This window comes from Carya illinoinensis, chromosome 6, assembly GCF_018687715.1.
Source record: "Carya illinoinensis cultivar Pawnee chromosome 6, C.illinoinensisPawnee_v1, whole genome shotgun sequence".
Taxonomy (NCBI): Eukaryota; Viridiplantae; Streptophyta; class Magnoliopsida; order Fagales; family Juglandaceae; genus Carya; species Carya illinoinensis.
Genome location: NC_056757.1, coordinates 31,053,335 through 31,077,955, shown reverse-complemented (window position 1 = coordinate 31,077,955; position 24,621 = coordinate 31,053,335). Strand labels below are relative to the sequence as shown.

The 24,621-nt window shown below is 38.1% G+C and overlaps 2 protein-coding genes across 6 annotated transcripts; one reads left to right on the top strand and one right to left on the bottom strand.

The window, feature by feature from the left end:
• Nucleotides 1-1,332: 1,332 nt before the first annotated feature.
• LOC122313237 (monosaccharide-sensing protein 2-like) lies at nt 1,333-9,585 on the bottom strand. 5 transcript variants are annotated; one of them, XM_043128053.1, is made up of 8 exons: nt 9,423-9,585; nt 9,068-9,316; nt 8,741-8,953; nt 8,512-8,638; nt 7,838-8,404; nt 5,735-6,672; nt 4,035-4,222; nt 1,333-1,979 (listed from the first exon to the last, which is right to left on the bottom strand). In XM_043128053.1, the coding sequence occupies exons 4-8, from the start codon at nt 8,588-8,590 to the stop codon at nt 1,535-1,537; spliced, it is 2,217 nt and encodes a 738-aa protein (XP_042983987.1). In that variant the 5' UTR covers nt 8,591-8,638; nt 8,741-8,953; nt 9,068-9,316; nt 9,423-9,585; the 3' UTR covers nt 1,333-1,534. The 5 variants fall into 5 exon arrangements, with proteins under 5 accessions (XP_042983987.1, XP_042983988.1, XP_042983985.1 ...); XM_043128054.1 differs by having other exon boundaries at nt 8,863-8,953; XM_043128051.1 differs by lacking the exon at nt 8,741-8,953.
• A 10,355-nt stretch (nt 9,586-19,940) lies between these two features.
• On the top strand, nt 19,941-24,621 carry LOC122312342 (mitochondrial phosphate carrier protein 1, mitochondrial). The gene is made up of 6 exons (XM_043126915.1): nt 19,941-20,546; nt 21,548-21,897; nt 21,975-22,018; nt 23,489-23,703; nt 23,803-23,927; nt 24,206-24,621. The coding sequence occupies exons 1-6, from the start codon at nt 20,397-20,399 to the stop codon at nt 24,258-24,260; spliced, it is 939 nt and encodes a 312-aa protein (XP_042982849.1). The 5' UTR covers nt 19,941-20,396; the 3' UTR covers nt 24,261-24,621.

Genomic DNA, 24,621 nt, shown 5'->3' with positions numbered 1-24,621 from the left:
GTGTTCTTTGACGCCATGATCATTATGAATACTCCTGCATGTGAAATCAATTGGGAGCTTAATCTTATAAACCCACAACATAAGAGGGAAAGAATGTTGCAGGTTGTCAGTGTGGTGCTCGTTTTGCGGCATGTCATAATGCTGAGAATGGACTGCTATTCTTTTCATGGTCTGCGTTTGGCAAAGTTTTGCAGAGCAGCACATGAGGAACTTGGTGATGTGTATGAACTCATGCCTTTGGGAATTTACATGGAAAAGACTTTCACAAGGGAGGCAGCGTTTTCTCATTGTTGTGTATAGTGGCTTAACAAATATCTCAGTAATGACTACTGGAAAAATCGATAAACAAAATTAAAAAATATAGACAGATGAACGTTTAATTCCCTATTTTTGTTAACTATCCATATCTGCCTATGGAGAAGGATTTGTTTATTGTGATGGGGTATCTAGATTCTACTTTTCGATGTTAAAAAAAATAGTAAGATCTGTAGATATGAATGAGTGATCGAATTGAACTTCGTTGATGCCAAAGAAACACGAAAATCTGTATTTGTGGAGGGGAATTGGCAGTAGGCCACAGGACTCTAATGAGGTGGCGAGTGTTGTATTGAAAGGCTCGAAGATGAATGATGCGTGTCTATCTCAACAAAAAGGAGAAAGGAGAGAGAGAGCCAGTCAGATCAACACAAAGTGGATGGATCCATCTGCATATTCGCTAAAGCCAGGGTGGGGGGGATCCTTGTAGGAAGGCACCAAATATTCACGAAACCAATATTGCGATTCTTCCTCTGCCTCTGAATCTTACGTCCGCTGTGGTTTCCTTTATTCCAAAAGTCCCGGCATGGGCCGATGGCCATCGTAGAGTCACTGTTTACACAGCTGTAGAACAAGCCTGGCCGTTTTACTTTACACCCACCTCAGCCCCTTCCAGCGCGCAAAGGCTTCAACGGCAAGAAGATTCTTGCATTTTCGCATGTGTTTTATCTCAAAGAATTTTGAGTTTTAAGGTTAAATATATTATATTTTAATATTATTTTTATTTTGAAATTTAAAAAAATTAAAAAAAAAAATAAATTATTTATTATATTTTATATAGAGATTTAATAAAATTGTAACGATGAAACGAGAATTTTGAATTTGAGATAAAAATTTTTATATGCCAAATGAACATTATCTCATGCTTTTTAATACCCATCGCTTTGAATATCTAAAAAGGTCATCCGAAACTGCAACTTGCACTGTACAATGTTCATTCCACTAGATGTGTTCTGCGATTAGCAAGCATGTATTGGCGACATCCCCCTAAAGATCAGCTAGAGAGCACTACAAGAATGAATTTCAGCAATCTCTCAATTCTGAACACCGACAAAAACGCTGAAGTCGTTCATATTAAGTACACACCAACAAATAAATAAATAAAAAAGACATTTATTCTCTACAGAAATAGATGAAGCAAGAAGTAGATGAAATAAGAACCCAGGTGAAACGAGAAAGATCAAACAAAATCAAAATTTTCAATCCATCAGTGACCACATTAATTGTTCTTGTTAACTGCAGCCTGCCTTGAACCCAGAGAGAAGAATTCGATAATCACTTCAAGGGGCATGCCCTTGGTTTCTGGGACTTTCATGAAAACAAACACCCATGATATGAGGCACACAACTGCATACATGCCAAAAACACCGGCAAGACCAACGGATTTGAGCATCACCGGGAGTGTGTAGGTGACAATGATGTCACCTATCCAAAATGTGAGGGCACATATGGCAATGCAGAGGCCACGAACTCGGGTGGGGAAGATCTCTGCACAGAGTATGTTGGGGATTGGTCCAAACCCCATGACAAAGAAACAGAAGTAAAGCACAACACTAACAGTTGAGACTGATGCATTCACGACACTGCCCATATCCACAACACTTCCAACGACTAGGACTAGGAGAGATAATATCAAGACAGGGATTGTGCAGAGCAGCAAACTCCTGCAACGGGTTAACCAACAAACAAAAAGTAAGATGGACAAAAATTGAAACAAAACAGAAAAAGCTGTTGAAGAAAAACACATAGCAAACTCCATAGCAAACACAAATTAGCATAAGGGAACCTTCTGGCCGCATTTTCTGCCTCCTAGGCTGTGACACTAACATGGCTGAAGTTCAAATTTTACTTGGTCTTTTACTTTGTGAAAAGATTACATAACGCAAGGTAGAGGTAGAAACAGACTCAACTAATTGTGAATTGGTGGTCTAGGAGTGGCGAGGTATACTGGAAGGTCAAGGAATTTTGGGATCAGTTTCAATGTTTTATCATCTTCCATTAGCTTAACTGTGGGTGAATAAAGCTGAGGACTGGATGCCTAAACAAGGAGCACATGGGATTGTGACAAGCTTTTATGATCTTTGATCTATACCAAAAGAGGTTAAAGGAATACTGAGGCTGGATAAATTCGGAATACCAAAAATGCGCTGTAAATGTGTTTTGTTTGTCTTTAATAGAAAGTACAGATGATATACAGGATACCGTAGGCTTTTACATTTCATTTACCACAAGTTTTTTTTTTTGATAGGTACATTTCCTTTACCACAAGTGAGGGTGATTAATAAAACTACGGGATATCGTCCTCCTTAAAAGAAATCAAATTAGCAGACTTTGATATGTTGATTTTATGTCAATATTCAAGGAAATATTATTGTAGGCATCCTTACAACAATAGGAATGTCAGGGACAAAGGACCTCAAATGTTACCCCTTATCATGTACAACACTTAAAACGTCTTTGATCCAAGCAAAATGTTATAGAAAAAAACCATTTAAAAAAAAGGTCACCGATTCCAGTACACACTAAGATTTTCTTCCTAGAGAAAAACAATAAAACAGAAAATGGAAACTTAATTCTGTGATTCCGGCTATTTGTTATTTTAAAGACATTTCAAGAGTCTAAACAAAGTTCAACTAGAAATCAGAGGGAAAAAGAAAAGCCATTATTGCTCTTTACTACTTATGTTTCTTTACCTTTCTGGCCAGATAACTTAAACCAAAGTGAAGTGGCATGGAAAAATGAGCAGTTATTTAAGACATGTCTACACATCTGCATGCTCCAGTTACAGAAAAAAATCTACATTTCCATGATAGAGATGAACTCCAATGGTCAGGTTTCAAGCCTTTTCAAACAGCCTCTCACCATCGTTTAGGAATTTTAATATACATCAAACACCATAGATAGAATATTAAACCATAAACATAACCATACTGTACAATGGTCAAAACTGAAGCACACTACAATTCAGTTCACATTTTGTCCATGTTGTAGCTGAAATACAAGAAATTCTTACAAATTTGATATATTATCTATCCCACAATAGAGATAGTAACTGGACAGAAATTTTTACAAATGACCACCCTTAACTCAACCCAAAACTGGGACAATCCTGCTATAAGTTCATGATGTGTGCCCAGCTACTATTTCATTAGCAGTTAGATAAAGAGGGAAGCTAGTTATGAGCATATCTTGCTTCATTTGAAATGGATACCCTTCTTTTGACTTACCACACCAGAGTGGACCAAACATAGAATCCCATTATGTAAACCCCAATTTATTTAACTAGGGGTGTGGCAGGTCAAGCAGGAGCAACTTAATCAAACTTTTTCTTTTCTTTTTTCTAAGTGGGAGCAACTGAATTGTGATTAGTTATGAATATTGATCTGTCCTAAAAGTGTAAGTCCATGCATTACTATCATAAATACCTAATTCGCATGTATGTGGAAAATGTGAGCCATCTAATCCTAAACAAATGTGTATCCACTGCATTAACCTTTTCATATCTTAATATGGGTACCAACTAAGGAACATTTTTGTGCATCTCAAATGAGTTGCAATTATGCAGCATGGTAGTACAAAGAATAGATCATTATGTATATACCTGCCTAAAAAATAATTTCTAATCATTATGGCAATTTAGACATTTTGACCATTCAATGAAGATAATGATTATGGATTTAAAAAAAAAAAAAAAAAAAAAAATAGAAGAAGGAAATTACCTTCTGCCCGATACATCCATGAGCCTCATGGCAACAGCTATACAAGGAAGCATCAACAAAGTGGTCAGTGCACTAATAAGCAGAGATGCAGAAGCTGAACTAATGCCTATGTTGGAAAGAAGAACTCCAACACCCGCCTGCTCAAGGATTTGTGGTGTGTAGTAGAGAACCCCATTTATTCCTGAAAACTGCATATATAAGAAGTAATATAAGCAGCAAGTAGTGAAAACATGAAATTGAAAGTAGCATTTAGGCAATATTTTTCCCCACTGACAAGTTAGTCTATCGCAAACTCCTACAGGATCCTGGATACTCAATATTAAAAAAAAAAAAAAAAAAAAAAAAAAAGAGGAAATTTTGGTTTAGGATAATTACCTATCGCACTCCTTTTTTTTTTTGGGTAATTACCCATCCCACTCCTAAACTACCATTCCTCTGAAATGTGCACCCTAGACTACACAAAGTTACAACGTGCATTGAGACAATTAATAGGTTTCAATGTGTAGCATCCTATAAGATCTGAATAATTTGGTAGTGTAAAAGATAAATCTCACCCCCCCCCCCCCCCCCCCCAACAAAAAAAACAAAAAACAAAAGAAAAAAGAATTGCTCAGAATTTCTAACTAATCAAAAAGAGAAGATGATTATAAACAAATGGTACATAGAACTTGAATCAATGGATTTAAAGACAATCCACCCTTCCCTGAATCACTCCTACACAACCTTGGATCATCCTCAAGATAAACTCCAGCATATTCCTACTAGCATTTAAACCTTTGCAGTATTATTCCTGAATTCAGATCAGTAACAGCTTAAAAAAAAGAAGTTTGAATCCATCAAAGTGATGAGTTTTGATGGGTAATGGCTCCTAATTCACATGCAGGATATCTTATCCAAGCATGCAATTCAGTGAATCCACACGTACTTAAACTTCATCAACCTATTATTCTTTTCGCAGCTTGGAGGAATGAAATAAACTGAGGTCATTGTAGTGGGAAAAATAGAAACAGCTTATAACAGGAAAACAGAAAAATAAAAATCTGCAAGAAGAGGATAGCAGGAGATGCTCCAGTGTTTTATGTGTAAGAAGGATGGTGAATCTATTGACAATCTTTTTCTTCATTGTGAGGTGGCGACATCGTTGTGGAATGAGATTTTTGCAAGGATTGGCATTTTATGGGTGATGCCTATGCATGTGGCAGATTTCTTTGCTTGCTGGCAAGGTATCGAGGGGAGAAGTAACAGTACTGCAGTGCTGAAGATGATCCCCCTGTGCTTACTTTGGTGTTTATGGTTAGAGAGGAATGGGATGTGCTTTGATAATTGAGCATGTTCTAGAGGGGAACTTAGGGAGTTTTTTCTTGATAATCTAAGCTTTTGGGTGAAGAATCTTGTAAGGAATGGGAATGATTGTAATGTTTTGCTTTAGTTGTATTCTGTTTTAGCTAGTAAGTAGGTGCTCTCATTTGTATACATCATGTGTACTTGGGCTATGCCTATTTACTTAGAATAAAATTTCTCTTATTAACTATAAAAAAAAAAAAAAAAGAAGATGCTTCACTGTACCGCAGGCACATTTACCAGAAGACCAACTGAAAGACATTATTTATAAGTAAAAAAAAATAAAGAAATATTCTGTTTAGAGTTTATATAGAGGAAATTTACAAACAGTAGATGTTCGCTGTAGAGACTATATATACCTGCTGAAGTAGTTGAATTCCCACGCCAACAACCAGTGCGTGTTTCACTCCTGGTTCAAAGAGATCACTCCAACTTGGTCCATTTGCAGCAGTTTCTGATGGATGAACCATAGCTGGTCCAATTGGCTGCTGATGCATAAGCTCGGTGGAATAAAGAGCAGGTTGACTCACCAAAGCAGCAGCCTGGATAAACTCACCGTCTGTTGGTGCTTCATCACCAGGAATAGATACTAGAGACCCTCGCTGAGATCCAGTTACACCCTCTTGGTGCAAATAAATTCTTTTAAAACCTCCTTCCTTCTTGCCATCTTTCCCTTCTCTCTCAGACCATTTCCATGCCAGCTGCCAACCGCCACCAATTCCCATGCTACCGACTGGTTCCCCAGTGTTTCCTTGCACGAGACTGCCATGCCTCATGCTTGACAGGCTGCCATGGGGGGGTGGGCCCAAGCCCTTGTCCAGGCTCATTGTCTGATGGGAGATCAATGGACTCTGCAAATTATCGTCAGAATCACCGGCATCAGCATCAGATGCATACTCCTCACCCTCTCTGGCAAGACTTTCCTCATCCCACTCTTCTTGTCTATGTTGATTTCCTCCCACACTGAACATACTGCCAAAGTTTGGAAAAAGCATGCTTCGCATGCTTCCAGTTTCAGGGAGCTTCTCATGGACACTGCCAAAGAGCGTGACAAGAGGATCTACTAGCCCACTCCGACTTGCCATGCTTCCATGCCGGGATACAAGCTCAAGAGTACTCTGCCCAGTGACAGGTCTGGCAATCCAGGAGAGACCCTCTTCAGGGGCATATAATTTAATTCGATCTTCACCAGATGGATCCTGGTCATCTGTGAGCTCATTGTCTGGGCCAATTATGTATTCCTCTAAAGATGTTTCACCTCCAACTCCAAGACCCTCAACCAGTAAAGCCATCTCACCTGTGCATTTATGATTCATCATTACTCATCAAAACACATTATCAGACTTGTAAATGGAGCAGTAAAATACAGGAGCAAAGTTAAGAAACAGACAGGACATTATATGTGCAAAAAGAGTGGAGAATCGGTTGACAATCTACTACTTCATTGTGAGATTGCTAGAACATTGTGGAATGAAGTTTTTTCTCAGGTCGGATTAGCTTGGGTGATGCTGAGACGGATAGAGGACCTCCTAGCTTCTTGGAAAGCCAATCAAGAACTCTCATATCGCCTCAATTTGGAATATGGTTCCAATATGTGTATGGTGGTGTATTTGGAGGGAGAGGAACGAAAGAAGTTTTAAAGATAATGTGCGGTCAATGGATGAGCTTAGAAATCTATTTTTTAATACTTTTCTCCATTGGTTGACTGTAATTGAATTTCATGGCTTGTCATTTCATGAATTCCTTGTATCTCTAAACTAAGCAAGCTTAGGTGTTGTTCTTGTATATGTCCCGGTCACTTGGGCTTTTACCTATTCTTTTGATCAATAAAATCTTGTTTACTGATAAATAAATAAAAATAAACAGAAATCAGAATGCAAAAGGAAAGAGATGACAGCTATTAAAAACCCAATTATGTTCTCGAGTCCAATTCTCAAATTCTTATAAGTACAATGTAGAAGGTTGTTTGGCATTTTTTCCGCACTTTTAAATGAATATGGTTGCAACCATCTCGTTATAAATTCTGGCATGAATATTATAATCCACACATCTTCAGGAACACTCAGAGACACATTATAGGCAGTAGCAGGCACTAATAGATGCTGTGAAGCGGAAGGAGGACCTTGAGTCCAAGAGTCTCAGAACCTTTAATGTACCTAATATCTGTGAGTTACAGTGAGTTTGAAAATAACTGCCCAGAAAATAACAGAAGAAGATGGTCAAAGCTCATGAGACAGAAAAATATGGTTTTTGATTTGTACATAGTGGATCTTCTATTCTCACTATTTATCTCATTCGGCCGTCAGAAACATGCAGAACAGGCTGCACTGGAGTGACTATTCAGATTCTTTCCAGATGCACTCTAAGTTCTACATTATAATTTATTTTTTTTTAAAAAAACAGTTTGTAATTCGGGACAACAACCAAAAATTTCAGTGGAATGTGGCACAAGAACTACTAACCAGAGACATCTTCTCTCCCACTCAGCCTCTGCAAAACCTGCTTGGCCTCTAGCATCCGCCCTTTACTAACAAGCCAACGTGGAGACTCGGGCAAGAATAATACGGTCAATACAATATAAACAATGGAAGGAACGGAAAGTATCCCCAACATCAACCTCCAGCTCGGTGATTTCATCAGCGACATCCCAAACACCATGCAATACGACATAAACATTCCCCCGGAACCAGAGAACTGGGGAAGGGTATTCAAAGATCCCCTTATTTCAGGTGGCGCTGTCTCAGATATATAAACCGGAACTATAGTAACAGACAGACCAATTCCAAATCCATCTAAAAGCCTAGCAAATAATAGGACATAAACATTGGGAGACCACAGCATTACAAGACCACTAACAAAATAAAGGACAGATGAGGTTATCAGAAGAGGGCGGCGTCCCAGCCAGTCTCCTAGGGCTCCAGAGCATGTTGTAATCAAAGTGGCTCCAATAAGTGACATCGCCACAATTAGCCCTTCAACAGTGGGTTCACTCTCTAATTTGAATTCCCTCTTTATGTATAAAACAGCCCCTGCAGCCAAAGCATCAGAATTCTCAATCTAAAGAATCGACTTCTACTGATATACGAATACAAAAAGCATTTCACGCCTACAAAACGCGTCTGAGACTTTAAATTACCTGCGATTGTCGCATTATCCCATCCTTGCAATAAGTTACCAAACGCAGCAGCAACAGCCACAAGCGCAGCTCCACTCATGTTTTCCAGAAATTTGAAAGCAATCCTCCCACTCGCTTATAAACCAACCTGAAAGAGAGAAACCCAGATCGCTGATGAAAAAAATAAAACCTTTTGCATGCTAACCCAGTTCAAACAAACCGATCCCTTGAGTGTCAAGAGTCGCAAGACCTGTATGGGTCAGGGTATCCTGGTTATTGGTATTAGAATTTAGACCAATGGATCACCGAGTCATTAACACCTAATAAACAAAGCCGAGAGAGAGAGAGAGGCTGGATGCAGATAGATCATACCCAATCGTCCAAATCCACTACGAGAACAAAATGCTGGTCATATACACCTTCGGGACTCGTGGGATGCAGAAAAGGCCAACGGGCAAAGTGACTTTTTAATAACCGAGACAAGGAAATGTAAATATCAAAAAATGAAAAGGAAAGGTTGTGCGGTCCAATTCGCCGGAGAATAAACTTAAAGAGAAAAAAAGGCCAGGTGACTTACGACAGGGACACCTGCCCTTTTATGGATCTCTCCCTGCCCTGCACGTAAGCTTTCTCCTGCCTCCAGGGATTTTCAGTTATACATTTAGATGTGTTCCATTCATTCGCCAAAAAGAACAGATTTTTCCGCGTTTTCAATCTATTGCATGAGCTGGGTTTTGCGTGAATTTGGTATGCATACCGCACATCAAAACTTTTGTCGCATTGGAAATGATTGTTCCGACTCCCGAGTATGTATATTAGTACCAACCTGACAAGAAATATTATAGAAACCCAGCACCAGCAGCGCAATCTCTGTGAAGTCTGAACTGTGCAACCGGAAAAAGAAAAAAAGAACAGGAAGGAATTGAATATACCACTTGCGAGTTGCGAACACAGAGCATGACACGGTGCCACGGTAGCCCCCACAAGCTCCCAACGAGGAATCCGACTGCTGCACCTTTAGGTACCAAGCCAGTCGCTAATAATCTGTCGCTCGCGCTCGCGCTCTCTCTCTCTCTCTCTCTATTGTTTTTTTTTTTTATTGAATTCTTATGATTAAAATTTAAAATAAAAATGAAAGGAGAAGTATTAGGTGTCAGAGAAGAATCATAAACAAATAATTTTGTACTTTTTTAAAATTTCTGGGGCCATGTTGAATGATTAAAATAAAATTAGAAAAACAAAAAAATAGGAGGAGGTTATGGAAGGGAATAGGTGAAGGCATTTTGACTGTTTCCCAGATCAAATTGTCAATAATAATAACAATAAAATTACAATATTGTTAAATCTAATCAAATTGTTTTGTGCCAACATTAATAAAATGTAGAAAAATTAATACAAATCTTGAGAAAGATGGTTGCTACTTGCTACGACCTCTAAAAAAGCAGCAATAATATTGTCGATTCTTCTTCAACCAAAAATTCTACTATCTGACAGTAAGGTGAAGACAAAACGAATAAACAACCATTTTTCGTCCTAAAGTACTGCAAAAGAGAGTCATCCGATCATCCTCTCTCTTTCGCATCTCGTACCCTAAATTGTGAATACGAGGGAAAGAACAGAGAAAGTGACGAAAGCTCAACGAGTGAAAAAAACAAGGTGGGTAAAAATTATATGCAATTAGTGCAACCAAGTTGGACACGAAAAGACAACAAGGAAAGAGACACAAGAAAAAGGGTGTGGTGTGGGTTGATTCATGATGCTCATGTTCATCTACAACCAGTATTAGTTATTAAATCACATAAGTTAAGTTCCAGAATTGACAACCTGTTGACTGGACTACTTTTTCTACGTACGAGAGCCTCATGGCCATGAAAAATGGTTGTTCCACCTCCTCAATAATTTGTGAGGTTTTCTCTATCAAGCGTGGCCTATCAGGGTGAGGGGGGCCTTTCCTCTACCCTCCCAGCCGCTATTCCTCTTTCTATCCCTTCCCATATCTTGTATATTGTCAGCTTGGGAGATTTTTCATGAATTGCTTACTTGATTTATATTGAGAGAGGTAGTGTATTTATTCACGTACAAGAGAGAATCAAAAATTATTACAAGAGTATAGGACCACTAACCACCCTAAGTCTAGAATATTTTGAGACTATTTACCGCATAAATGATAAAAAGTCTTAAAATGTTATATGCTAATACGCTCCCTCGAGTCCAGTGGAATGTCAACTACATTGAGACTCGAACGAAAAGAAAAGAATTTATCAGAAACTAAGGACTTGGTAAATACATCAGCAAGTTGTTCTTTAGAGCTGCAAAAGGCGACTTTGAGAGCTTGAGTAGAGACTCGATCTCGAACAAAATGATAGTCGATACACATATGCTTAGTTCTTGAATGATAAACAAGATTGGTAGTGAGATATGTAGCTCCAATGTTATTACACCAAAGTGTAGGAGCTGTGGACAATGATATTCCCAATTCCTTTAGCATGGATTGTAACCAGATAAGTTCTGCTACAGTAGAAGAGAGTGCCTTGTAGTCTACTTCCGTACTTGAACGTGCTATAGTCTTTTGTTTCTTAGAGCTCCAAGAAATGAGATGGGAGCCCAAGAAGAAAGCAAAGCCACTAGTGGAACGCCTGTCATCAGGGCACCTTGCCCAATCCACATCCGTGTATGCTTGAAGAGAGACAGAAGTTTGAGATTTAAAAAATAAATCATAATTGAGAGTGGCCTTTAAGGTATCGTAGGATTCTCTTCACAGCAGTCCAGTGAGGGACTTTTGGACAGTGCATAAACTGATAAGCCTTATTTACAGCAAAGGCTATGTTAGGTCGTGTAAGAGACAAATACTGTAAACCTCCTACAACACTGCGGAACAGTGTACTATCCTCAAATTCAGGAAAGTCATGTTGAGATAATTTGATAGAAGATGCCATCGGTGAGGTCACAGGTTTTGAGTGAAGCATGTTTGTCCTACTCAGTAAATCCTTGATATATTTTCTTTGAGACCAAAAAAGTCCAGAGTTGCAATAATCAACTTCAAGTCCCAGAAAAGAATGACAAACATCCAAGGTCTTTAACAAGGAAGGCTTGAGACAGAACACTAATGAGGGAGTCAATTGCACTTGATTGTGATCAGGTGACAACAATATCATCAACGTAAATGAGCATAAACATTTTTAAGGAACCACGATACAATATAAACAAAGAAGGATCAATTTGAGATGCTGAAAATCCATAACCAAGTAGCCAAGTACTGAGCTGCACAAACCAAGCTCAGGGAGCCTGTTTGAGGCCATGGATGGCCTTATGCAACTTACATATAAAATTAGGATATTTCGGATCAATGAAACCCCAGGGTTGTTGCATATAAATTGTATCATGTAAATCATCATGTAAAAACGCATTTTGAACATCTAGCTGGCGTAGAGGCTAACCATTTGTAACAGCAATTGAAATAATCAAGCGAATAGTTGTGGATTTCACAACAGGGCTGAAGGTATCATGAAAATCAAGCCCGAGCTGTTGGTGGTAACCATTGGCTACCAAACGGGATTTCCTTCTTTCGAATGAACCATCCGAATGAAATTTTGTTTTAAACACCCATCTACATCCTAGAATATTAAAGGAGGGATCAGGGGGTACCAGACTCCATGTTTTGTTATAGAGGAGAGCACGATGTTCATGGGCCATGGCGGCTTGCCACTCAGAAAATTTGTTTGCAACCGAGAAGCTTGATGGGTCATCCGGGACATCTGCAATAGTAAGAAAACAGTTTCGTTGCCGTGCGTAAGGGATCGTGCCATCTCGAAAAACATGAGGTCGAGAGGAGTTAGTGTGACTCCGGGTTATGATAGGAGAACAAGGAGGATGTAGAATGGTTGAGGTTAAGGAAGGGATAGTGGGAGGAGGTACGACGAGAGGAGGTTCAAGTGGCAGAGTAGAGATTGGTTGATTTGAAGGAGATGAGGATTTGGGGGTGAGGCTAGGGTTAGACGAAGGGGATGAAGGTGCTGGGGAAAGTAACGATGTGGGTGAACGTGGGCCGGGTCCTAAGATAGATGAAGAGAATAAGGGCAGAGTTGTGTGTGTGGCAGGATTCGGTAAAGGAGATGGGCTGGAAGAAGTGGGCTGTGAGTGAGAATAAGGAAAAGAGTCTTCCTGAAAAATAACGTCCCGAGAGATGTAAAGACGATGAGACTTTGGATCAAAATACTGGTTCTGCTTGGCCACTGAGAATTCTCATATGAGAATTTTGAGTTTTAAGATTAAATATTAAAATATTATATTTTAATATTATTATTGTATTGGGATTTGAAAAAGTTAAGAAAAAGTTAAATTGTTTATTATTTTTTATATGGGGATTTGAGAAAGTTGTAATGATGAGATGAGAATTTTATGTTTGAGATGAAAATTTTTTGGGGCCAAGCAGAACCCTATATATTTTGTGAGAATTACTATACCCTAAGAAAACACATGGTGTGGATTGAAACATTAATTTGTTTTTGTTATAGGGCCTTAAGTTGGGCCAACATGCACATCCAAACCCCTTTAAGAACGTGTAATCGGGATCCTTTTGGTGAACTAAAAAATAAGGAGATTTATTTTTAAGAACTTTTGAAGGTAACAAATTAATTAAGTGAACTGCTGTTTCAAAAGCTTTAACCCAAAAATTTTTTAGAAGAGAGGAATGTGCTAAGAGCGCAAGCCCAGTTTCGACAATATGTCGATGCTTGCGTTCAACAAACCCATTTTGTTGATGAGCATGTGGACACGAAAAGCGATGTGTAATTCTAAGTTTTTGACAAATAGAAGTGAGTGATGTAAATTCACCACCACCATCCGTTTGTAGCACGAGTAATTTTGACTTAAAAAGACGTTCAAGATAATGTAAAAATTGTGAAAAAACTTGAAACACATCAGATTTTAATTTTAATGGAAAAATCCATGTGAAACGGGTATAATAATCCATAAAGAAGATATAATATTTGAATCCATTTTGGCAAATTACTAGAGATAGGCCCCAAAGGTTAGTAATTTCCAAGGGCCTAGTATAATGGGCCGAAATTAAGGTATACGAAAACCTATGGGCTTTAGCAAGAGGGCATGTTGAACATTGAAAAACATGATCATCTTTGCGGGATACAGGCAAACACTTGGTGTGTAGAATCTTGGACACAAGATCAAGGGTAGCGTGACCGAGACGATGGTGCCACTGCGAAACGGAAGTTTTCTCTCCAAGGTGAGCTGAGGCAAGAGTGTTTATTGAAGGGAAAATGTAGAGTCCATTACGTGTTGGTCCGGTGAGGATGGACCTCCCCGTCCTTCACACAGAAAAAATTTGCATGAAATTCAAAAAAGCAATGATTATCCTTACAGAATTGGAGAACAGAAACAAGGTTCTTGGAGATATTTGGAATGTGAAGCAATTTATGCAAAAGAAAAGAAAGAACTGTTAGAGAGCAAGGTAGAGTCACCGATGTTTTGAATCGGGAGACACGATCCATCACCCATGCGAATGCCTTCAGTACCATTGTAATGTTCACTGGACAGATTGAGGTTAGAGAGATCATTAGTGATATGATGGGTTGCGGCAGAGTCGGGATATCGAGAGGTATCGAAGGTGTTGTTCTAAAAATTGTTGGAGAGAGTTGGGGTTGACGAGTTGGTAGTATAATTGGCTGAGAAGTAAGAATGAGCTTCCATTTGGTATGAATGATTGAACCTATGACAGCATTGAAGGGCAATGTGACCTGGTTTTTGGCAAATTTGGAAAGTAGGTCGAGCAACGCCAGGTGTTTGATGAGTGTTCCCATAGGAGTTATGTGAGTAATGAACACCACGGCCAGAATAACTCCCATGGCCTCGACCCTGTCGACCTCGAGGAGATGATCTTCCTCGTTGAGATCTTCCTCCATGGGAGCCATGAGCACTGTAATTGGCTGAGGGTTCTATGATTTGTTAGGAAGTGTGAGCTAGTTTGTTTTCATGAATAATTGGTATAGCTCTTGAGAAGAGACAAGATTGGAGCAGGTGGTCATCGATGTAACAAACAATTCATAAAGAGGACCTAACCCGGATAGCAAATATTGGACTAAGTCTTTGTCTGACACGGGGTTGCCAGTGGAGGCAAGACTATCAGCGATGGACCTGAATTTTCCAAAATATTCAATGATGGTTTGGTCACCACGGGATAAATTGGTCAACTGAAAACGTAGCTAGAATTCTTTTGCCTGAAAATGAGAGGCAAACATGGAGCTAAGGGAATCCTATAGAGAGCGGGAGGTAGTGTGATACCCCATTTTTATGTATATTTTCACTGAATGAGTATTTTAATTAAATTAAAATGTTAGTTCTTTTATTTTAAATTATCGTATTTTAATTAGATTTACTTAGTTGAGAAATTTATTTTATAGAGTTTTCTTAATATTAATTATCGTTTTGAGTTTAATTTGCTGTGTAATTTATTTTAGTTTGTTTTTGGATTTAAAATTATGTTGTTATTATTTACTAGTTATTTATTATAATTTAGCTTGATGTGATATTTAAATTATTTTATTCGTTTTATAACTTTTAAAATTGTTTTCGTCGGATCTGTTTTTGGACTCCAGATGTGAGGATTGGATCTCATTTCTTTTTTCCATCTTTTTTTTTCTCTTTTTCTTTTTCTCTTTTCTTTTTCTTTCTATTTTTTCTTTCTTTTTCTCCTCCGATTCTACGCGTCTCTCTCTCTCTCTCTCTCTCTCTCTCTCTCTCTCTCTCTCTCTCTCTCTCTCTCTCTCTCTCTCTCTCTCTCTCTCTCTCTCTCTCTCTCTCTCTCTCTCTCTCTCTCTCCGTATCGTCTTTTTCTTCCGCCGCCCAGTGCCGCTGTTCGTCGGCGTCGTGTGCAACACCACCCACCCAGTTCTCTTCCCCTCCAGCCGGCACACCTCCCCACCAAGTTTCACGTCCATCTGAGCCACCGTTAGCCGCCACGAGTTCCTCCAAGCAGCATGATTTTTCTCCCTTTTCGCCACCGTCGTTCCACCTCCGACAACCACCTCTTCATCACACCATCACCGACCTCTTGCCGTCCTAAACCACTTATTTTTAGCTCCGACCTGTTGCCGGAGCAGCCCCCACGAGCTCATCTTCGTTTTGGCCGTTTTTCTCTTCCACCGCCATTTCCTCCGCCACCCACGGCCAACTCTCACTTCCACTAGTTTCATAAATACTTCTAAATCATTCCCTATCAATTTCAAGTCTTGGTTTATCCCCATTCAAAAGTGGGTATTTTACAACCCACGACCACAGTGTTTTTACACTGTTACCTTGCTTTTTTTTCGCCGTTTGCAGCCTCTTGATCTTTCAAAAATTGTTATATAGCGCTGTAAGTATTTTTCAAACTCTATTTTAGATTTAAATATATTATTGCTTTTACAATAAATTCATTGACTGGTTTGTTATTCCAGACTAAGTCCGAGGAGTCGGGGGTCAGATGGATTTGAAGACGGAGTTGTTTGGTTATTGTTTATGTTGAGTTTTGTTGGTCAAATTGTGTCTTGAGGCGTGTATTGCATGGTGCATACATGTGCATGTGTTAAATTGAGAAAAACTAGTTTTATCTGTGTAAATGGATTTTCAGGTGCGTGTGTACCATGACCCCAAGTCATGATAAGGTATTATCTCGGTGGAGCTTCTCTGGTCACTCGGGACTGGATAATACTGAGTGACATCTCCTGGATTGTCACTGGGCGACGACCGGATCGCACGATACGATAACGCTGTCGTGTTGACTCCGTAGTCCCTAGACTGACAGGGATTAGAGGATGGCCTGGTCCAGGTACTCGCTGGGCGCGAGACTAGGCATCGCTCGTTTAGGTGTCACATGCGTAGTCGTTACCTGCAGTGTGACATAGGAGCCAGAGTGTGCGGATAATCCCTATGGGAGATCATAGTGCATGCAATAAATTGGAACGGGTTTTGGATATTGGATATGAGTCATTTTCTGGGAAATTTGCCAAATTTTGTATAAGGATATTATGATCCATTTTCTGAAAAAATGGTGATTTTTTTAGTTTGGACCATTATCTGGGATAATGACAAGGACTGGTTTTAAATGATATGTTTTGGGCTAAAATGAGATTTTTGACGTGCGTGAAAAAAATGTGGATTTATGAGACATGTACATTTGACATTCTTTCATGCATATTGTTGAGTTTAATATATTTTTATCTTGTGGCGTTTGGATTATTACTTACCTGCGACACCATTTTGGTACCGTAGATTTTGATGCAGATGTTGAGGAGGATGAGGAGGCTGAGCCCGAGGAGGCGACTCCGCCAGAATTTTGATTTGGAGTTGTTTATGTCAAAAATATCTCTACTAGTTTTTATGCCTTGTATTTGGTTTTGAAATGATATTTGAGACTTGTAATATTTTATTATGTGTGGTTTAAACGAGTTTGTATTTAAACAAAAAATTCTGGTATTTAGTTATAAAACTTTTATTATTAGCTGCGTGATTTTATTGTATACTTGTTGCATATACACACTTGGCACTTGGCGATGAGATGTGTGACCCGTATTATCATCATCTCAATGCTTTGATTTCCACGTGTCCGTACGTGAGAATTGGGGGCGTCACGAGTAGTGGCTGAAAGGACATGGCCGATGATAGAGTCCGAGAGAGAAGAGAACAGAACACTAAGAACCAATTGATCTATCCTCACCCAAGACGTGTAATCAATGCTGATTTTTGATGGTTCGTCGGAAACAGAAGGAAGAAATTTCGATGGACAAGGTAAGATGTCATCAACATAGCTATAGAGATCTTGTCCTTTAAGGTAAGCTGATATTTGCACCTTCCATAATAAGTAATTTTCAGTAGTAAGTTTAGTGATGACATTAGAGAAGGAAGAAATGAGGGAGGGGGAGGGATGGGGAATAGAAGAAAGTGAGGCCATGGATCATGAGACTGTTAGTTGAGCAGCTCTGATACAGCTCTGATACTATGTCAGCCTGAGAGATTTTCATGAATTCCTTCCTTGATTTATATTGAGAGAGGTAGTGTATTTATACACATATAATAGCGAATAAAAACTATTACAAGAGCAGAGGACCACTAACCACCTAAGTTTAGAATATTCTAAAACTATTTACAGAAATTACATAAATGATAAAAATGTCTTAAAATGTTATATACTAATATATATTATATTTACCTCTCATGAGATGAGATGACGAACCCTTCGCATGGCCCTTCCTCAAGCTTTCCAATTTTTGTATTTTTAATATAAAAAGAAGAAATATGGAAGCTAGAGAGCCAACTCAACTAAAAACTTTAGAAAAATACACACGTGCACTGCCAAACAGCACCCCCCATTCGAATCCAACAAAACATTCTCAATTACAGCCGGCAGAGACGCATGCCCGGCCTCGCCTCTCCCTGTACAGATGTTGAGCCTATTGGGGCAGATTGTATAGATTTAGTTTTGCACTTTCGAGGGCCTTCATGCACCTGATCATGATCAGATTAACAGGTAGTATATAGCCAGCATTGTAAACACGTCCCGCTGGCCTTCTCTGTTAAATATTTTAACATGAATTTTAATAATTAGATCTTTGATTTTTTATGATTCATAATAATAAAATAATGATAAATAAATACATATATTTCTTCATTAGTTTAATAAAAAATTAGATCTAGCTATAAGGAAAAGATCACCCTAATAATTTTATCTCTTAAGTGTCTCATGATGGTCAAATGCACTCTGATATTATAGGTGATAACCTTTTAACCACTCAGTATTATTTATAGATTTCTAACCATCAAGAAATCTCAAACTTTATATCTGACTGTAATTAGAAATATAAAATTTTAATCTTATCGTTTTAAAGTTTTCTTATCCCATTATAACTCATATATTAATTAATAAGTTTTAATCTATTTCAAACTTTATTAAGATGAGAGTGTAAGACATAAAGTTTAAATAAAACTCTTACATTCTCTTCAAACCCCGGATGGCAATTTGACTTGATTATTTCAGTTTCCACGTAGTCAGCTTCAGTACTGTTGAGATATCATTCATGCGGGGGCCATCACACAATTTTAATCCCATGATCCCTCTGTACAAATCAAGTACTGCAGAAAACATATATCAAGTGCATATATACATGCCCATTTTGAATATCTCCATCATGATTTAGACCATATAGTCACAAGAAAAATGTTATTTATCAATCCTTTTAATCCATCTGCATTCATTCTTTTATCTCCTAACGTGATATCTGCATGTTATTAGAACTCAAATGATCATTAATGCCAAAGTCCCCTTCACATATACATACGGGCATTTGCAACTGCATGAATGCTTGCCAGCGAAGATCATTGGCATGAATTTAGCCAATTAAGATAGTTTCTACATGCAGGCCGCAATTCTTCACATAATTAAAATATTTTCACATATCTAATATCTTGCAGTACATGTACCACTGTAAAAAAAAAAAAAATCTAGTTGCAAGTACAACTGCATATTAATATAAATTTTAATGTGATTGGTCAAAAAATAAATTTTATTAAAAAAATACTAATTTAAATTTTAAATATAAAAGAATCAGTATTGATATGCAGATTAATACGTGATTTTACTTGTACGTAACAAAACTCTTATAATAATTAGCAAATGAATGGTCATAATCTGTCCTAGCCAGCCTTAACCTGTTGATTAAAGTTCATGCAACACCAAATTAAGTTAATTTCTCATGATAAGGGAACTTGACAGACATAGATCAAGGACTAGTTTAGACACTTAGAAATATCTCAATATATCTGTTTGGCATGTCTTTAAAATGCATCATGTCACAACTTGGATTTTAGCCTCTCATTATTAAAGCCAAATATATATCTTAGTAGGACGACGATCGGCACATTTACATAAAATAACATATTGCATACACCAAATCATTCCTGAAAATAATTAAAATCAATTAAATTTAAAATTGAGAAAAAATTAAAAAATCAGCATGAACTCTTTAAACAGGTGCATGCATGGTTCGACTTCGATCACTCCTCAATGTGTGACTACGTACTCATGACCCTCCATGGTTCGACTTTTTTTTTCTTATATATATATATTCTCATTACTAATATTTTTTTTATAAAATATAATTGTTTGTGAATATATTTTTTGGACAACGATACACTTTTAAAATTTTTTTATAACTTATTTTACAATCTATTAATATAAATGTATCATCTTATTAAAAATAGTTTTAATTTTATATAATATTAATATTCTATTTAATTAAAACAAGTTGCCAAGTTTTTATCTGAGTTAAATAAAAAAGAAAAACCTTTATGATATCAAGTATCAACTGGCCAAAATTCCTCAAAAATTATGCCCTGCAGTTAAAGTTACAAAATTCCCCATCCAACGGACCGACATGGCCAAAAAATTCTGAAAAAAGAAGGTCATTTTAGTAACTATGAGCGCTGAATTAGGTTTCCCGGGTTCAGGTTGTTTATGTTCTGGAAGCGGCCGGGTGTGTATCTAACTTGCGAAAAAAGTGATTCGTCTCCTCTGTGTTTTTGGCCATATATTCGCAACTGAAAACGTGGCCGCATTGCTAGCGAGCGAAGTCAGACATGGCATCCAACTCGTTCAAAACCCACAATGAAGCGTGGCAACAACAACAATAACTTTCTTGCCTGTCCAACGTCCAAAGCAGCACAACCCACCACGCATCGGAGGCTGCAGAGACTCTCTGTTATGCTGCTTAGTTCCCCGCAGATACTCGGCACATATTAAAAAAATCCGTTAAAGGGTGTTCTTTTATTTTTTGTCTCATTTTTGGGTTTCGGAGAAAGATGGATTTTTGAACCGAACAGTGTGATAGCGAGGGGGCTGGACAGAGAGAAACAGAGAGATGACTCAGATGAAAGGAGGGGTTGAAATGAGGCTGTGTGAGGAGTTTTCACCTAGGTATTACGGGCTTTGCTCTGTTGGAGGAATGCTCAGTGCTGGGACTACCCATCTTGCTATCACGCCCCTCGATGTCTTGAAAGTGAATATGCAGGTCAGTTGTTATTTCATTCATTCCGGGGTTTCTTCTGCTGAATGATCAATGTTTGACTCGATTGCGTGTTTTACTTTTGTTTTCCTTTGGGGAAGGCTGAAAGTAGTTGGGGCTTCTACTTCAGGGGTTGTTTAATGATCTTAGTTATGAGTGTTCATGAAATATATAGGGCCTCTCCGTGGCAAAATTTTGTTGGCTATTACATTTTTGTAATATGGTCGACGCGTTTATTTACTTATATTTTCTGAGTCGTTGAGATGTTTGTTTGTATGCATGTGTAAATGTGCTTCTGTTCGTTATGGTTATTTCAATTGTCAATTCCTTCTTGTTCCTTTTGTCTTAGGTTCTTATAATTATGTTCATGGGTCGCAAACAATTTTCCGAAAGTTGGATCATTTGGCACGAGTGTACATGACTCGAGTTTGATAAGAGATATCTCGATCTGGCTGTTCGAGTATTTATTTTTTTGCACATAGGCTACACTGTCATGAAGAGTCGGAATAAATTATTTTCTCCACTAAGGGTAATGGGAACGTTGTGCCTGCAACCTTTTTTTTTTAATCTCTTATCCCTTCAAAACGGCATGTGTTACTTTCGGTCTTCCATAGGGCTTGTTTTTTGAACGAGAATTTCCAAGAAAAACGAGAAAAGGAATAGTTGTTGCGAAAAGAAGGGGGCCTTTCATTTTGGATATTTCATTAAGGTTCTGGTAGTTCCCCCACTTGGCTTGCATAAAGCATAGCCGTAGGGTTTATAAACAATCATAATAGCTGATGATGGCATGCCAGCAAGAAACCAAATGTGACAAACTGTAGATAAAATATATTAGTTAATTGAAATCGTACTGATTCCTGCATATGGTGACAGCACTGTGCTTTGATAAATTGGGAGGAAGTAATTCTACTGCTTGTGTGATCTTTGATGTGTTTCATGGTTTTTACTCTGTCATCTTAGCTTCTCTTTGATAGGCTGCTTGCCTAACTTCGTAATTCTTTCCTTAGGTGAATCCGATCAAATATAATGGAATTTCTTCAGGATTGTCAACCCTCTGGAGAGAACAAGGCCCTTCTTCTCTTTGGAGAGGTTGGTCAGGAAAGCTTTTTGGATATGGCATTCAAGGCGGCTTCAAATTTGGTCTCTATGAATACTTCAAGAAGCTTTACTCTGATGCATTGGTAGATCGTAGCAGGAGTTTCATATTCTTTCTCAGCAGTGCATCTGCTCAAGTATTTGCTGATGTGGCTCTCTGTCCTTTCGAAGCTGTGAAAGTTCGTGTTCAAACGCAGCCCAATTTTGCAAAGGGCCTGCTTGATGGTGTTCCAAAATTATATAGAACCGAAGGACTCTCTGGGTAAGTTTCCCCAACACTTGATAATCTTTTTTTCTTGCCCTTTGGTAATTATAATCATCAATTTATGTTGACTGCAGCTTTTACAAAGGACTCTTTCCACTTTGGGGTCGAAATCTTCCATGTAATACTTCTACTTCACTGCATTCTTAAAATGTAATAGCTCTATGATCTTGCTTGGGTAGAATCTAAATTTTAAATTTAGTAGATTTTTCTCCAAGGAATGGCATTAGTTTGGAAGAATGAATCTTTGATTTATTCACTAATCTCGTGTTCATTTTTTAATTCTTCATCGTTTAAATAATGGTTCAGCCATTTTTTAGCCAGAGCCAGTTGGTGACCACAGAACCCGGTTGATGTTGCCCTTTAGATACCACTTTGAAACACGATTCTGTTTGGTTAATAATGCTGTTATGGACAGTGTGGTGTTTGCTTATGCTAATTTAACTGGTTCACTCCTGTTTTGCTGTCTAATTTATAAGTTGGTTCAAGTGGTAAGAGTCTTGGTATTGGTGGTGTGCTCTATCCAGGTCTAAGGTTCGAACTCTTGGGTGCAAACAATTTCTATGGTCATCGGTCTGGGGGAATTTTCTGTTGAATTACCTGAGGTGACTTGTGAGAAACTCCTTGTTGATACTTGAGGGCATGTGCACTCCCTGGATTAGTGCAAATTCTGTTCAGGATACCTAGTGCCAAAATAATAATAATAATAATAAGTTTGTTTCCATTACGTTGTGATTTTGTTAACCCCTAGGGGTTGGCTTAAGTGGTAAAGGTCTTGGTTTTGGTGGCATGCTTTGTGCAGGTCTAAGGTTCGATTCCTCTTGGATGCAAACAATTTATAGGGGTCATCGGATTGGGGGAACTTTCCCTTGAATTACCCAATGTGCACTTGCAGTAAACTCCTTGCCAAGGGCTTGTGCACCCCCGGGATTAGTCAAGACTTTGTTATCAGACAGCCGGTGACAATAAAAAAATTGTGATTTTATTATCTTCCATGCAGTGTCATTCTGTTGGATCTTTAGAGGTTTTGAAACAAGGGAACAATTACAACTTTAACTCCTCAATATTCTTCCCTGATAGATACTTAATAACATAGGAAACTGAACAAATGCCACTTTGATGTACGACATTGGTAGAAGTTGATTTCTTTCGTTTCTCTTCTTACTTTTGATCAATAAAATCTTGTTTACCGATTTAAAAAAAAAAAGGAAAAAAAAGAACAATCTCTTCTTACGATAGTATAATGTTATACTGTTAGTGAGAATTTCCAACCAGGACAAGTCATCTTAAATCTTAAGTGTGGAAATTTGGAAGAAGAGGTAGTTTTTGCAGTTGTGTGAAGAGGACATATCAGGTTTTTAGGACTTAACCCTCTAGAATATAAACCTTTCCGTTGTGGTACTGCCACAAACCACAAAGCACGGTTCAGAAGCAATTTAACTACATGTTTGACTTTGCTTATTGGCTTGACAAAAGTTACCGATATTTCTTAGTTGTTCTTATCAAGCATATATTAAGCATAAACCTGTGTATATGTGCATTAACTTCTGACACAATTAACTCCTCTAAATGTGCATTTTGTCTTTTGCAGTCTCCATGATAATGTTCTCAACATTTGAGCATTCCGTGGAATTTATATATCGCGATATTATCCAAAGGAGAAAGGAAGATTGCTCAAGAGCCCAACAACTTGGTGTTACATGTTTAGGTGGCTATGGAGCTGGAGCAGTTGGTACTGTCATCTCGAACCCAGCTGACAACATTGTTTCCTCTCTTTACAACAAACAGGCTGAAAATGTGATGCAGGTCGCATCTGTGAACTAAGCTTCTTTTGGTTTATTTGTATGTTGATTTAGAAAGGACTTCTTCAGTCTTCTTGTATAACTTTCTATATTTGTACTTCAGGCAGTGAAGAAAATTGGGCTTGTTAATCTTTTTACTAGAAGTCTTCCTGTTCGGATTACACTCGTTGGCCCTGTTGTGACTTTACAGTGGTTCTTCTATGACACCATTAAAGTGCTTAGTGGACTGTAAGTGCAATTATTTATTTATTTCCTGGAGTTTATATCAGAAAAATGAACATGGTTCTGTATTCTTGTTTTGTAAACAAAGCCTCAAGTCTTGGTCTGTAAACAAAGACCTGGTTCATTTTAATTTGATTGCTGATCCGAATGTGTTTGGTCCGGGATGAGGAACTTTAAACATCTGAGACCTTTAAAGTTCATTAGAGTTGAAGATTGCTGGCTTTTACTGATCCCAGTATATTGTGTTCTTTCTTCTAACCATAGATTGTGTGAAAATGTTTTAGGCCCACTAGTGGAGGGCTTAGCAGGCACATGGAAGAAGCTAATGTATCAGCTTAAGGTCATCAGAAGAGGGCCAAAAAAAGTTTGATCTGGTCAATTTCAAGACTGCAAGAAATTCCTCACCGTTGAAGAAGATATACAAAGAACTCTATAGCCTGCCGAAACAGGACACACAGCCTGCCTTTTCTAATCTGAATGTTACACTACAGCTAACAACTGGTAAAGGTGATTCACAATCATACAAGCTAGTGCTTACTTAAAACAATAATAATCATCCAAGTTAGCTGGTAGCAATCACCAGCACCTGCTTATTGGATTTTACTTAAAACAATAACAATCATCTAGTGGGTTGTAGCTGCAATTGTTTAGAATGTCATTTTTAAATAAGTGGGTTCCTTTCATCCACTTTAGTCACTCA